Consider the following 13,269-nt stretch of genomic DNA (forward strand, 5'->3'; position numbering starts at 1 on the left):
GGGTGAAACTAGAACTAGGGGGCATAATCTTAGAATAAGGGGCTGCTCTTTCAAAACTGAGATGAGGAGAAACTTCTTCACTCAGAGGGTGGTAGGTCTGTGGAATTTGCTGCCCCAGGAAGCTGTGGAAGCTACATCATTAGATAAATTTAAAACAGAAATAGACAGTTTCCTAGAAGTAAAGGGAATTAGGGGTTATGGGGAGCGGGCAGGAAATTGTACATGAAGCTGAGTTCGGATCGGTCAATGCCCTGTGGGTGGCGGAGAGGGCCCAGGGGCTGTGTGGCCGGGTCCTGCTCCAACTTCTTGTGTTCTTTAGATTTGTGGTTGGGATCAGATCAGCCATGATCTTATTGAATGGCGGAGCAGGCTCGAGGGGCCGATTGGCCTACTCCTGCTCCAATTTCTTATGTTCTTATGTTCTCCAGTCTATCCACGCAACTAAAGTCCCTCATCCCTGGAATCATTCTAGGAAATCTCTTCTGCACCCTCTCTAAGGCCTTCACATCTTTCCTAAAGTGCGGTGCCCAGAACTGGACACAATACTCCAGTTGTGGTCGAACCAGTGTTTTATAAAGGTTCATCGTAACTTCCTTGCTTTTGTACTCTATGCCTCTATTTATAAAGCCCAGGATCCCGTATGCTTTTTTAACCACTTTCTCAACCTGCCCTGCCACCTTCAATGATTTGTGTACATACACCCCCAGATCTCTCTGTTCCTGTACCCCTTTTAGAATTGTGCCCTCTAGTTTATATTGCCTCTCCTCATTCTTCCTATCAAAATGCATCACTTCACACTCCTCTGTGTTAAATTCCATCTGCCATGTGTCCGCCCATTCCACCAGTCTGTCTCTGTCCTCCTGAAGTCTGTTACTATCCTCCTCACTGTTTACTACATTTCTGAGTTTCGTGTCATCTGCAAACTTTGAAATTATACCCTCTATACCCAAGTCCAGGTCATTAATATATATCAAAAAGAGCAGTGGTCCTAATACTGACCCCTGGGGAACATCACTGTAAACTTCCCTCCAGTCTGAGAAACAACCATTCTGTCCTTTTGCTAATTTTGTATCCATGCTGCCACTCTCCCTTTAATCCCACTGTGCCTGCACCTGGAGTAATGTACACAGAACTGGTGACCGTACTAGTGGGACATTCTGCCTTTACTGTGGGTACCAGGTAGGAATGGATATTGAGGGTGAGGCACCTGAGCTCCTTGGAGAGATGAAGAAAACTCGGAATGTTGACATGGAGAAAAGTTGGTTCAAGAGAGACCTTGTCAAAGTTTTCAAGAATCTGACACGCAAATAAACTGAACCCCAGTGAATTGTTTTCATGATACAATCTCTGTAACCGGGTGTACCACAAAGGTGAAATGTGAACAGGTACCTCATAGGCCAGGTTGGATTTATCTGCTTCATATACAGGGTGCTGAATGTGTGGAACAGACTGTGCAGACAGACAGTGGATAGTGTTGACAAAATTAAGATGGAGTTAGATAATTTTCTGACAGATGTGATTGAGCATTGTGAACTGGCTCACTCCGTGCCTGCATGCAGCAAGACCTGGACAACATCCAGGCTTGGGCTGATAAGTGACGAGTAACATTCGCGCCAGACAAGTACCAGGCAATGACCATCTCCAACAAGAGAGTGTCTAACCACCTCCCCTTGACATTCAACGGTATTACCATCGCTGAATCCCCCACCATCAACATCCTGGGGGTCACCATTGACCAGAAACTTAACTGGACCAGCCATATAAATACTGTGGCTACAAGAGCAGGTCAGAGGCTGGGTATTCTGCGGCGAGTGACTCACCTCCTGACTCCCCAAAGCCTTTCCACCATCTACAAGGCACAAGTCAGGAGTGTGATGGAATACTCTCCACTTGCCTGGATGAGTGCAGCTCCAACAACACTCAAGAAGCTCGACACCATCCAAGACAAAGCAGCCCACTTGATTGGCACCCCATCCACCACCCTAAACATTCACTCCCTTCACCACCGGCGTACTGTGGCTGCAGTGTGCACCATCCACAGGATGCACTGCAGCAACTCGCCAAGGCTTCTTCGACAGCACCTCCCAAACCCGCGACCTCTACCACCTAGAAGGACAAGGGCAGCAGGTACATGGGAACAACACCACCTGCACGTTCCCCTCCAAGTCACACACCATCCCGACTTGGAAATATATCGCCGTTCCTTCATCGTCGCTGGGTCAAAATCCTGGAACTCCCTTCCTAACAGCACTGTGGGAGAACCGTCACCACACGGACTGCAGCGGTTCAAGAAGGCGGCTCCCCACCACCTTCTCAAGGGCAATTAGGGATGGGCAATAAATGCCGGCCTCGCCAGCGATGCCCACAAACCATGAACGAATAATAAAATAAAATTGCAATTGGCCATCTCGAGTTAACGTTGGGTTTATTGAAACCATTATTAGTGTGTCCACCTTCCCTCCTTTTCGCCTCGTATAATATTCACATCATTTTTATCCTGCTCAGAGGATCTGTAGCAGATTCTATTGTTAATGCTGTCAACCCTTCAAAAGAGGCTTGTGTCTTCTCCTGGGATCCTGCAGGAACTGGAGACTTTTCGGGCTCTGATGGAATGAGGTGCTTCAAGTACTTTTCCTGACTGAATTTCTTTCTTTGCAGATACATCCGCATTGTTGGAACCCTCAACACCGTAAACAAGGTCTTCCACTTGGTATCATTTGAGTGTATGTTCACCAACAAGCCATTCTTGCTGGATGCTGGGTTACTGGGTAAGACACCATTTTGTCCATTTATGCTGATGTTTGGTAGTTTTGTCTGGGTCACTTGTCTGTCTGAGGCTGAACCAGACTGTTCGCAACCTTGAGGTCCAATTGGACCCTGAGCTGAGCTTCCGACCACATATCCTGTCCATCACCAAGATCGCCTACTTTCACCTCATAGAATAAAATCATAGCAAGGTTACAGCAAGGAATGAGGCCATTCGGCCCATCGAGCCCGTGCCAGCTCTCTGGAAGAGCAATCCAGCCTGTCCCACTCACCCACCCTTTCCCCGTAGCCCTGCAAATTTTCCCTTTCAAGTACTTATCCAGTTCCCTTTTGAAAGCCATGATTGAATCTGCCTCCACCACCCCCTCGGGCAGTGCATTCCAGATCCTAACCACTCGCTGGGTAAAAAAGTTTCTCCTCATGTCACCTTAAATCTGTGTCCTCTGGTTCTTGACCCTTCCACCAATGGGAACAGTTTCTCTCTATCTACTCTGTCTGGACCCTTCATGATTTTGAACACCTCGATCAAATCTCCTCGCAACCATCTCTGTTCCAAGGAGAACAACCCCAGCTTCTCCAGTCTATCCATGTAACTAAAGTCCTTCATCCCTGGAATCATTCTAGTAAATCATTTCTGCACCCTCTCTAAGGCCTTCACATCCTTCCTAAAGTATGGTGCCCAGAACTGGACACAATACTTTGTACTCTATGCCTCTATTTAGAAAGCCCAGGGTCCCATATGCTTTTTTAACCACTTTCTCAACCTGCCCTTCAACCCACCTTCAACGATTTGTGTACATTTTCCCCCCAGATCTCCCTGTTCCTGTACCCTTTTAGAATTGTGCCCTCTAGTTTATATTGCCTCTCCTCGTTCTTCCTACTGAAATGTATCACTTCGCATTTTTCTGTGTTAAATTTCATCTGCCATGGATCCGCCCATTCCACCAGCCTGTCTGTATCCTCTTGAAGTCTATCACTATCCTCCTCACTGTTCACTACCCTTCCAAGTTTTGTGTCATCTGCAAATTTTGAAATTGTGCCCTGTGCACCCAAGTCCAAGTCATTAATATATATCAAGAAAAGCAATGGTCCCAGCACTGACCCCTGGGGAACACCACTGTACACCCCCTCCAGTCCGAAAAACAACCGTTCACCACTACTCTCTGTTTCCTGTCCCTTAGCCAATTCTGTATCCATGTTGCTACTGCCCCCTTTATTCCATGGGCCACAATCTTGATGATAAGCCTACCGTGCGGCACTTTATCAAACGCCTTTTGAAAGTCCATATACACCACATCCACCGCATTGCCCTCATCGACCCTCTCTGTTACCTCATCAAAAAAACTCTATCAAGTTAGTTAAACACAATTTGCCTTTAACAAATCCGTGCTGACTTTCCCTAATCAATCCACACTTGTCCAAGTGAATGCTAATTCTGTCCTGGATTATCATTTCCAAAAGTTTCCCCACCACTGAGGTTAAACTGACTGGCCTGTAGTTGCTGGGTTTATCCTTACACCCTTTTTTGAACAAGGGTGTAACATTTGCAATTCTCCAGTCCTCTGGCACCACCCCCGTATCTACGGATATTTGGAAGATTATTCCCAGTACCTCCGCAATTTCCACCCTTACTTCCCTCAGCAACCTAGGATGCATCCCATCCGGACCGGGTGACTTATCTACTTTAAGCACAGCTGGACTTTCCAGTACCTCCTCTTTATCAATTTTTAGCCCATCCAGTATCTCAACTATATCTTCCTTTATTGAGACTCTGGCAGCATCTTCTTCCTTGGTAAAGACAGATGCAAAGTCCTCATTTAGTACCTCGGCCATGCCCTTTGCCTCCATGAGTAGATCTCCTTTATGGCCCCTAATCGGCCCCACCCCTCCTCTTACTACCCGTTTACTGTTTACATGCCTGTGGAAGACTTTTGGATTCTCTTTTATGTTCCCGCCAGTCTATTCTCATTCTCTCTCTTTGCCCCTCTTATTTCCTTTTTCACTTCCCCTCTGAACTTTCTATATTCTGCCTGGTTCTCACTTGTATTATCAACCTGACATCTGTCATACGCCCCCTTTTTCTGTTTCATCTTACTCTCTATCTCTTTTGTCATCCAGGGAGCTCTGGCTTTAGTTGCCCTCCTTTCCCCCTCGTGGGAATGTACCTAGACTGTACCTGAACCATCTCCTCTTTAAAGGCCGCCCACTGTTCAATTACAGTTTTGCCTGCCAATCTTTGATTCCAATGTTGTTTTTATTATTTGTTCTTGCGATGTGGGCATCGCTGGCGAGGCCGGCATTTATTGCCCATCCCGAATTGCCCTTGAGAAGGTGGTGGTGAGCTGCCTTCTTGAACCGCTGCAGTCCGTGTGGTGACGGTTCTCCCACAGTGCTGTTAGGAAGGGAGTTCCAGGATTTTGACCCAGCGACGATGAAGGAACGGCGATATATTTCCAAGTCGGGATGGTGTGTGATTTGGAGGGGAACGTGCAGGTGGTGTTGTTCCCATGTGCCTGCTGCTCTTGTCCTTCCAGGTGGGAGAGGTCGTGGGTTTGGGAGGTGCTGTCGAAGAAGCCTTGGCGAGTTGCTGCAGTGCATCCTGTGGATGGTACACACTGCAGCCACACTGCGCCGGTGGTGAAGGGAGTGAATGTTTAGGGTGGTGGATGGGGTGCCAATCAAGCGGGCTGCTTTGTCCTGGATGGTGTCGAGCTTCTTGAGTGTTGTTGGAGCTGCACTCATCCAGGCAAGTGGAGAGTATTCCATCACACTCCTGACTTGTGCCTTGTAGATGGTGGAAAGGCTTTGGGGAGTCAGGAGGTGAGTCACTCGCCGCAGAATACCCAGCCTCTGACCTGGGCCTGATCTGTTCTCACCCTATTGAAATTTGCCCTCCTCCAATTGAGTATTTTTACTTTAGAGTGGTCCGTGTCCTTTTCCATCGCTATTCTAAACCTTATGATATTATGATCGCTGTTCCCTAAATCTTCCCCCACTGACACTTGCTCCACTTGGCCCGCCTCATTCCCCAGAGCTAAGTCCAGCAATGCCTCCTTCCTCGTTGGGCCAGAAAGGTACTGGTCGAGAAAGTTCTGCTGAACACAGTTAAGAAAGTCCACTCCCTCTTTTATTACTATCCCAGTCTATATTTGGGATCATCCGTAACATCGCCCGTCCCCACTCCTGCCTCAGCTCATCTGCTGCTGAAATCCTCATGCCTTTGTTACCTCCAGACTCAACTATTCCAATGGCTGGCCTCCCATCCCCCACCCTCCATGAACTCTTCTGCCCATTTCCTAACTCGCACCGAGACCTGTTCTCCCCTCCCCCACCGTGCTTGCTGACCGACATTGGCTCCCGGTCCGGGAACGCCTCGCTTTTAAAATTCTCATCCTTGTTTTCAGTTCCCTCCATGGCCCTCGCCCCTCCCTATCTCTGTAACCCCCTCCATGGCCCTCGCCCCTCCCGATCTCTGTAACCCCCTCCATGGCCCTCGCCCCTCCCTATCTCTGTAACCCCTCCATGGCCCTCGCCCCTCCCTATCTCTGTAACCCCCTCCATGGCCCTCGCCCCTCCCTATCTCTGTAACCCCCTCCATGGCCCTCGCCCCTCCCTATCTCTGTAACCCCCTCCATGGCCCTCGCCCCTCCCTATCTCTGTAACCCCCTCCATGGCCCTCGCTCCTCCCTATCTCTGTAACCTCCTCCATGGCCCTCGCCCCTCCCTATCTCTGTAACCCCCTCCATGGCCCTCGCCCCTCCCTATCTCTGTAACCCCCTCCATGGCCCTCGCCCCTCCCTATCTCTGTAACCCCCTCCAGTCCTCCAACCCTCCGAGATCTCTGCGCTCCTCCAATTCTGGCCTCTTGTCCATCCCCCCGATTTCCATCGCTCCACCATTGGCGGCCGTGCCTTCAGCTGCCTCGGCCCTAAGCTCTGGAATTCCCTCCCTAAACCTCTCCGCCTCTCTTTCCTTTTGAAGCCCTTGTTAAAACCAATCTCTGACCAAACTTTTAATCATCTCTCCTACTATCTCCTTCTTTGGCTCGGTGTCAGTCTTTGTCTGATTATGGGTCTGTGAAGCACCTTGCGATGTTCTTTCTATGTTAAAAGCACTTCATAAATGCAAGTTGTTGCTGTTGTGTAGCCCGATCTGCTAAACAGCACGAGACTATTTGAACCACATGGTGTTCTGTCATTTGATAAAGTGCCACATAATAGACTTGTTAGCAAAATTAAATCCCGTGGGATTAAAGGGACAGTGTTAGTATGGATATAAAACAGGCCACGGGACAGGAAGCAGAGAGTAGTGGTGAACGGTTGTTTCTCAGACTGGAGGGAAGTTTACAGTGATGTTCCCCAGGGGTCAGTATTAGGACCACTGCTCTTTTTGATATATATTAATGACCTGGACTTGGGTATAGAGGGTATAATTTCAAAGTTTGCAGATGACACGAAATGTGGAAATGCAGTAAACAATGTGGAGGATCGTAACTCTATGACTCTATGGCACTTTGGATACAAAACTGGCTTAGTGGCAGATGGCAGAGGGTGATGGTCGAAGGTTGTTTTTGTGACTGGAAGCCTGTGGCCAGTGGGGTACCACAGGGATCGGTGCTGGGTCCCTTGCTGTTTGTGGTCTACATTAACGACTTGGATATGAATGTAAAAGGTATGATCAGTAAGTTCGCTGATGATACAAAAATTGGTAGGGTGGTAAATAGCGAGGAGGATAGCCTCAGTCTGCAGGACGATATAGATGGGTTGGTCAGATGGGCGGAACAGTGGCAAATGGAATTTAACCCGGAAAAGTGCGAGGTGATGCACTTTGGAGGGACTAACAAGGCAAGGGAATACACAATGAATGGGAGGACCCTAGGCAAGACAGAGGGTCAGAGGGATCTTGGTGTGCAAGTTCACAGATCCCTGAAGGCGGCGGAACAGGTAGATAAGGTGGTAAAGAAGGCATATGGGATACTTGCCTTTATTAGCCGAGGCATAGAATATAAGAGCAAGGAGGTTATGATGGAGCTGTATAAAACACTGGTTAGGCCACAGCTGGAGTACTGTGTGAAGTTCTGGTCGCCACACTACAGGAAGGATGTGATCGCTTTGGAGAGGGTGCAGAGGAGATTCACCAGGATGTTACCAGGGCTGGAGCGCTTCAGCTATGAAGAGAGACTGGGAAGATTGGGTTTGTTTTCCTTGGAGCAGAGGAGGCTGAGGGGGGACATGATTGAGGTGTGCAAAATTATGAGGGGCACAGATAGGATGGATACTAAGGAGCTTTTTCCCTTCGTTGAGGGTTCTATAACAAGGGGACATAGATTCAAGGTAAAAGGCGGGAGGTTTAATGGGGATTTGAGAAAGAACTTTTTCACCCAGAGGGTGGTTGGAGTCTGGAACTCACTGCCTGAAAGGGTTGTGGAGGCAGGAACCCTCACAACATTCAAGAAGCATTTGGATGAGCACTTGAAATGCCATAGCATACAAGGCTACGGACCAAATGCTGGAATATGGGATTAGAGTAGACAGGGCTGATGGCCGGCGCGGACACGATGGGCCGAAGGGCCTCTATCCGTGCTGTATAACTCTATGACTATGACTCTATAACTCTATAACAGACTTCAGGAGGACAGAGACAGACGGGTGAGATGGGCAGACACATGGCAGATGAAATTTAATGGCAGAGGAGTGTGAAGTGATACATTTCAGTAGGAAGAATGAAGAGAGGCAAAATATAATGGTGAATGGGTGTGTAATTGGCAACTGAATTTCAATATAGAGAAGTGTGAGGGGGTACATTTTGGTACGAAGAATAAGGAGGCCACAAACTGATTGGATAATAGGAGTCTAAATGGGGTGGAGGAGCAGAGGGATCGGGGGCACAGATACACAAATCACTAAAAGTAGCGACACAGGTTAATAAGGCCATAAAAAGGCAAATCAAACACTGGGGGTCATTTCTGGAGAGATAGAATTGAAAAGCAGAGAAGTTATATTAAACTTGTATAGAACCTTGGTTAGACCACACTGGGAATATTGTGAACAGTTCCGGTCTCCATATTATAAAAATGATATCGAGGCACTGGAGAAGGTGCAAAAAAGATTCACAAGGATGATACCGGAACTGAGAGGATTTACTGATCAGGAAAGATGGAACAGGCTGGGGCTCTTTTCTCTGGAAAGGAGAAGGCTGAGGGGTGACCTGATCGAGGTCTTTAAGATTGTGAAAGGATTTGATCGGGTAGATGTGGAGAAGATGTTTCCACTTGTGTCGTGAGGTCAGTTTGACTCTGTTCAATTGTCGAGACTGGCACTGTCCTGGTTAATAGTCACATGACTTCATTATGCACAAACCAGAATCAATACATTCCTGTATTTAAGCAGTAGTTTACAAAGTACCGTTGAGAATTATGTTACCCGTTGTCCTTCAGGTCGAAGCCGTGAGCTCATTCCCCATTCCCCATTCCTTCATGCACGTACTCTCGTTCTCATTTACCTGCCTGGTATTTTCGTTTTTGTCCTCGACAATAACAAGTTTCAGATCCCCCCAGTTATACCCAAAAAAACCCAGAACTGCAGCAAAATACATCCAATCAGGTATTTTCCCAAATACTCCCCTTAATTTACCCAATCATATCGACGACACATCCGTGTCCAGATGAGACAGTGCCTTGTGGCCCACCTTATCTCTCTTTATTCTCAATAACAAGATCCTTAGCACAATGTGTCCCAGTCCCTGCAGTGGGGGAATCACCCCAAAGGCCTTGACGATAACGGGAATACCAGCATTCCAGTGTGTCTGAAGGAATGGGGGTACCGTTAGTGCAATAACAAGATGCTGTTCGTGCCTGCAGCTGCATTAAGTTCATTTAACAGCAATCTGTTACAGCACGTAGCTTCAGCTAAAACATGGGCTATTTAACCCTTTCGAGACCAGTTCCCCTAAATACCTTTTAAACCTATGAGACCAGATCTAGGGGCCATAAATATATAAATAAATCCAATCGGGAATTCAGGAGAAACTTCTTTCCCCAGAGAGCGGTGAGAATGTGGAACTCGCTCCCACAAGGAGTGATTGAGGTGAATATCATAGATGCGTTTAAGGGGAGGCTGGATAAACACACGAGGGAGAAAGGAATAGAAAGGCATTCTGTTCTGACGAAGGGTCATCGACCTGAAACATTAACTCTGTTTCTTTCTCCAGAGACGCTGCCTGACTTGCTGAGTATTTCCAGCATTTTCTGTTTGTTCTATTAGAAGGATATACTGATCGGATTAAATGAAGAAGGGAGGGAGGAGACTCGTGTGGAGCATAAACACCAGCATAGATCAATTGGGCCAAATGGCCTGTTTCTGTGCTGTAAATTCTATGTGAAGGGGGGTGCAGGAACTGAGAGGCCTGGGGTGCACGTACACAAATCTTTGAAGGTGACAGAACAACTTGAGAAGGCTGTTTTTTTTTAAAAAGCACACAGGATCCTGGGCTTTATAAATAGAGGCATAGAGTACAAAAGTAAGGAAGTCATGGTAAATCTTTATAAATCACTGGTTAGGCCTCAGCTGGAGTATCGTGTCCAGTTCTGGGCACCGCACTTTAGGAAAGATGTGAAGGCCTGAGAGAGGGTGCAGAAAAGATTTATAGAATCATAGAAGTTTACAACATGGAAACAGGCCCTTCGGCCCAACATGTCCATGTCGCCCAGTTTATACCACTAAGCTAGTCCCAATTGCCTGCACTTGGGACTTACTAGAATGATTCCAGGGATGAGGGACTTTAGTTACGTGGATAGACTGGAGAAGCTGGGGTTGTTCTCCTTGGAACAGAGAAGGTTAAGGGGAGATTTGATCGAGGTATTCAAAATCATGAAGGGTCCAGACAGAGTAAATATGGAGAAACTGTTTCCAGTGGCAGGAGGGTCGGTAACCAGAGGACACAGATTTAAGGTGAGCGACAAAAGAACCAGAGGGGAGATGAGGAGAATTTTTTTACGCAGCGAGTTGTTCTGATCTGGAACGCGCTGCCTGAAAGGGCGGTGGAAGCAGATTCAATAATAACTTTCAAAAGGGGAATTGGAGAAATACTTGAAGGGGAAACATTCGCAGGGCTACGGGGAAAGAGCAGGGAATGGGACTAATTGGATAACTCTTTCAAAGAGCCGGCACAGGCACGATGGGCAGAATGGCCTCCCTTACTGCTGTATCAATCTGTGACTTCTAACCCCTCTCGAGCCTGAGCAAGAACCATTTACCCAAACTCTTTGTTTCTTGTCCATCAACTGACTTTCTGTCTGCTGCTACATTCCCTCTTATCCCAAATAACTGAACTTTTCCAAAAATCCTCATGTGAGACACTTTATCAAATGCCTTCGGAAAAGTTATCTGCTTCATTCCCTTTATCCAATTAAAATGGATCCTTGCTCCATTAAATTTGTCAAACACGACTTCCCACTTTCCCTTTACAAGTCGAGGCCGGGCTGGCCTTGACCGTTCCGAGTCGAGGCCGGGCTGGCCTTGACCGTTCCGAGTCGAGGCCGGGCTGGCCTTGACCGTTCCGAGTCGAGGCGGGCTGGCCTTGACCGCTCCGAGTCGAGGCCGGGCTGGCCTTGACCGTTCCGAGTCGAGGCCGGGCTGGCCTTGACCGGTCCGAGTCGAGGCCGGGCTGGCCTTGACCGTTCCGAGTCGAGGCCGGGCTGGCCTTGACCGTTCCGAGTCGAGGCGGGCTGGCCTTGACCGCTCCGAGTCGAGGCCGGGCTGGCCTTGACCGTTCCGAGTCGAGGCCGGGCTGGCCTTGACCGTTCCGAGTCGAGGCCGGGCTGGCCTTGACCGCTCCGAGTCGAGGCGGGCTGGCCTTGACCGCTCCGAGTCGAGGCCGGGCTGGCCTTGACCGCTCCGAGTCGAGGCCGGGCTGGCCTTGACCGCTCCGAGTCGAGGCCGGGCTGGCCTTGACCGCTCCGAGTCGAGGCCGGGCTGGCCTTGACCGCTCCGAGTCGAGGCCGGGCTGGCCTTGACCGCTCCGAGTCGAGGCCGGGCTGGCCTTGACCGGTCCGAGTCGAGGCCGGGCTGGCCTTGACCGCTCCGAGTCGAGGCCGGGCTGGCCTTGACCGGTCCGAGTCGAGGCCGGGCTGGCCTTGACCGCTCCGAGTCGAGGCCGGGCTGGCCTTGACCGGTCCGAGTCGAGGCCGGGCTGGCCTTGACCGTTCCGAGTCGAGGCCGGGCTGGCCTTGACCGGTCCGAGTCGAGGCCGGGCTGGCCTTGACCGCTCCGAGTCGAGGCCGGGCTGGCCTTGACCGCTCCGAGTCGAGGCCGGGCTGGCCTTGACCGTTCCGAGTCGAGGCCGGGCTGGCCTTGACCGCTCCGAGTCGAGGCCGGGCTGGCCTTGACCGCTCCGAGTCGAGGCCGGGCTGGCCTTGACCGGTCCGAGTCGAGGCCGGGCTGGCCTTGACCGCTCCGAGTCGAGGCCGGGCTGGCCTTGACCGGTCCGAGTCGAGGCCGGGCTGGCCTTGACCGGTCCGAGTCGAGGCCGGGCTGGCCTTGACCGCTCCGAGTCGAGGCCGGGCTGGCCTTGACCATTCCAAAAAATGAGGTGCCAACCTGGTGAAGCTACAACTCAGGACTACATGCATGCTAAACAGCGGAAGCAACACGCTATAGACAGAGTTAAGCGATTCCACAACCAACGGATCAGATCAAAGCTCTGCAGTCCTGCCGCATCCAGTCGTGAATGGTGGTGGACAATTAAACAACTAACGGGAGGAGGAGGCTCTGCAAACATCCCCATCCTCAATGATGGCGGAGTCCAGCACGTGAGTGCAAAAGACAAGGCTGAAGCATTTGCAACCATCTTCAGCCAGAAGTGCCGAGTGGATGATCCATCTCAGCCTCCTCCCGATATCCCCACCATCACGGAAGCCAGTCTTCGGCCAATTCGATTCACTCCACGTGATATCAAGAAACGGCTGAGTGCACTGGATACAGCAAAGGCTATGGGCCCCGACAACATCCCAGCTGTAGTGCTGAAGACTTGTGCTCCAGAACTAGCTGCGCCTCTAGCCAAGCTGTTCCAGTACAGCTACAACACTGGCATCCACCCGACAATGTGGAAAATTGCCCAGGTATGTCCTGTCCACAAAAAGCAGGACAAATCCAATCCGGCCAATTACTGCCCCATCAGTCTACTCTCAATCATCAGCAAAGTGATGGAAGGTGTCGTCGACAGTGCTATCAAGCGGCACTTACTCACCAATAACCTGCTCACCGATGCTCAGTTTGGGTTCCGCCAGGACCACTCAGCTCCAGACCTCATTACAGCCCTGGTCCAAACATGGACAAAAGAGCTGAATTCCAGAGGTGAGGTGAGGGTGACTGCCCTTGACATCAAGGCAGCATTTGACCGAGTGTGGCACCAAGGAGCCCTAGTAAAATTGAAGTCAATGGGAATCAGGGGGAAAACTCTCCAGTGGCTGGAGTCATACCGAGCACAAAGGAAGATGGTAGTGGT

The 13,269-nt window shown here is 49.8% G+C and overlaps 1 protein-coding gene across 1 annotated transcript in view; it reads left to right on the forward strand.

Annotated features, from left to right (window-relative positions):
* Nucleotides 1–1,120: 1,120 nt before the first annotated feature.
* Nucleotides 1,121–13,269, forward strand: part of LOC137313849 (BTB/POZ domain-containing protein 9-like) — a gene marked incomplete at its 3' end in the record, with an annotated part of 101,804 nt that continues 89,655 nt past the window's right edge. The window contains exons 1-2 of the mRNA XM_067979596.1: nucleotides 1,121–1,179; nucleotides 2,659–2,768. Coding sequence (XP_067835697.1) covers nucleotides 1,121–1,179; nucleotides 2,659–2,768 — 169 coding nt within the window. The remainder of the gene's footprint in view (nucleotides 1,180–2,658; nucleotides 2,769–13,269) is intronic.

The sequence above is a fragment of the Heptranchias perlo genome, unplaced genomic scaffold (assembly GCF_035084215.1).
Source record: "Heptranchias perlo isolate sHepPer1 unplaced genomic scaffold, sHepPer1.hap1 HAP1_SCAFFOLD_488, whole genome shotgun sequence".
NCBI lineage: Eukaryota > Metazoa > Chordata > Chondrichthyes > Hexanchiformes > Hexanchidae > Heptranchias > Heptranchias perlo.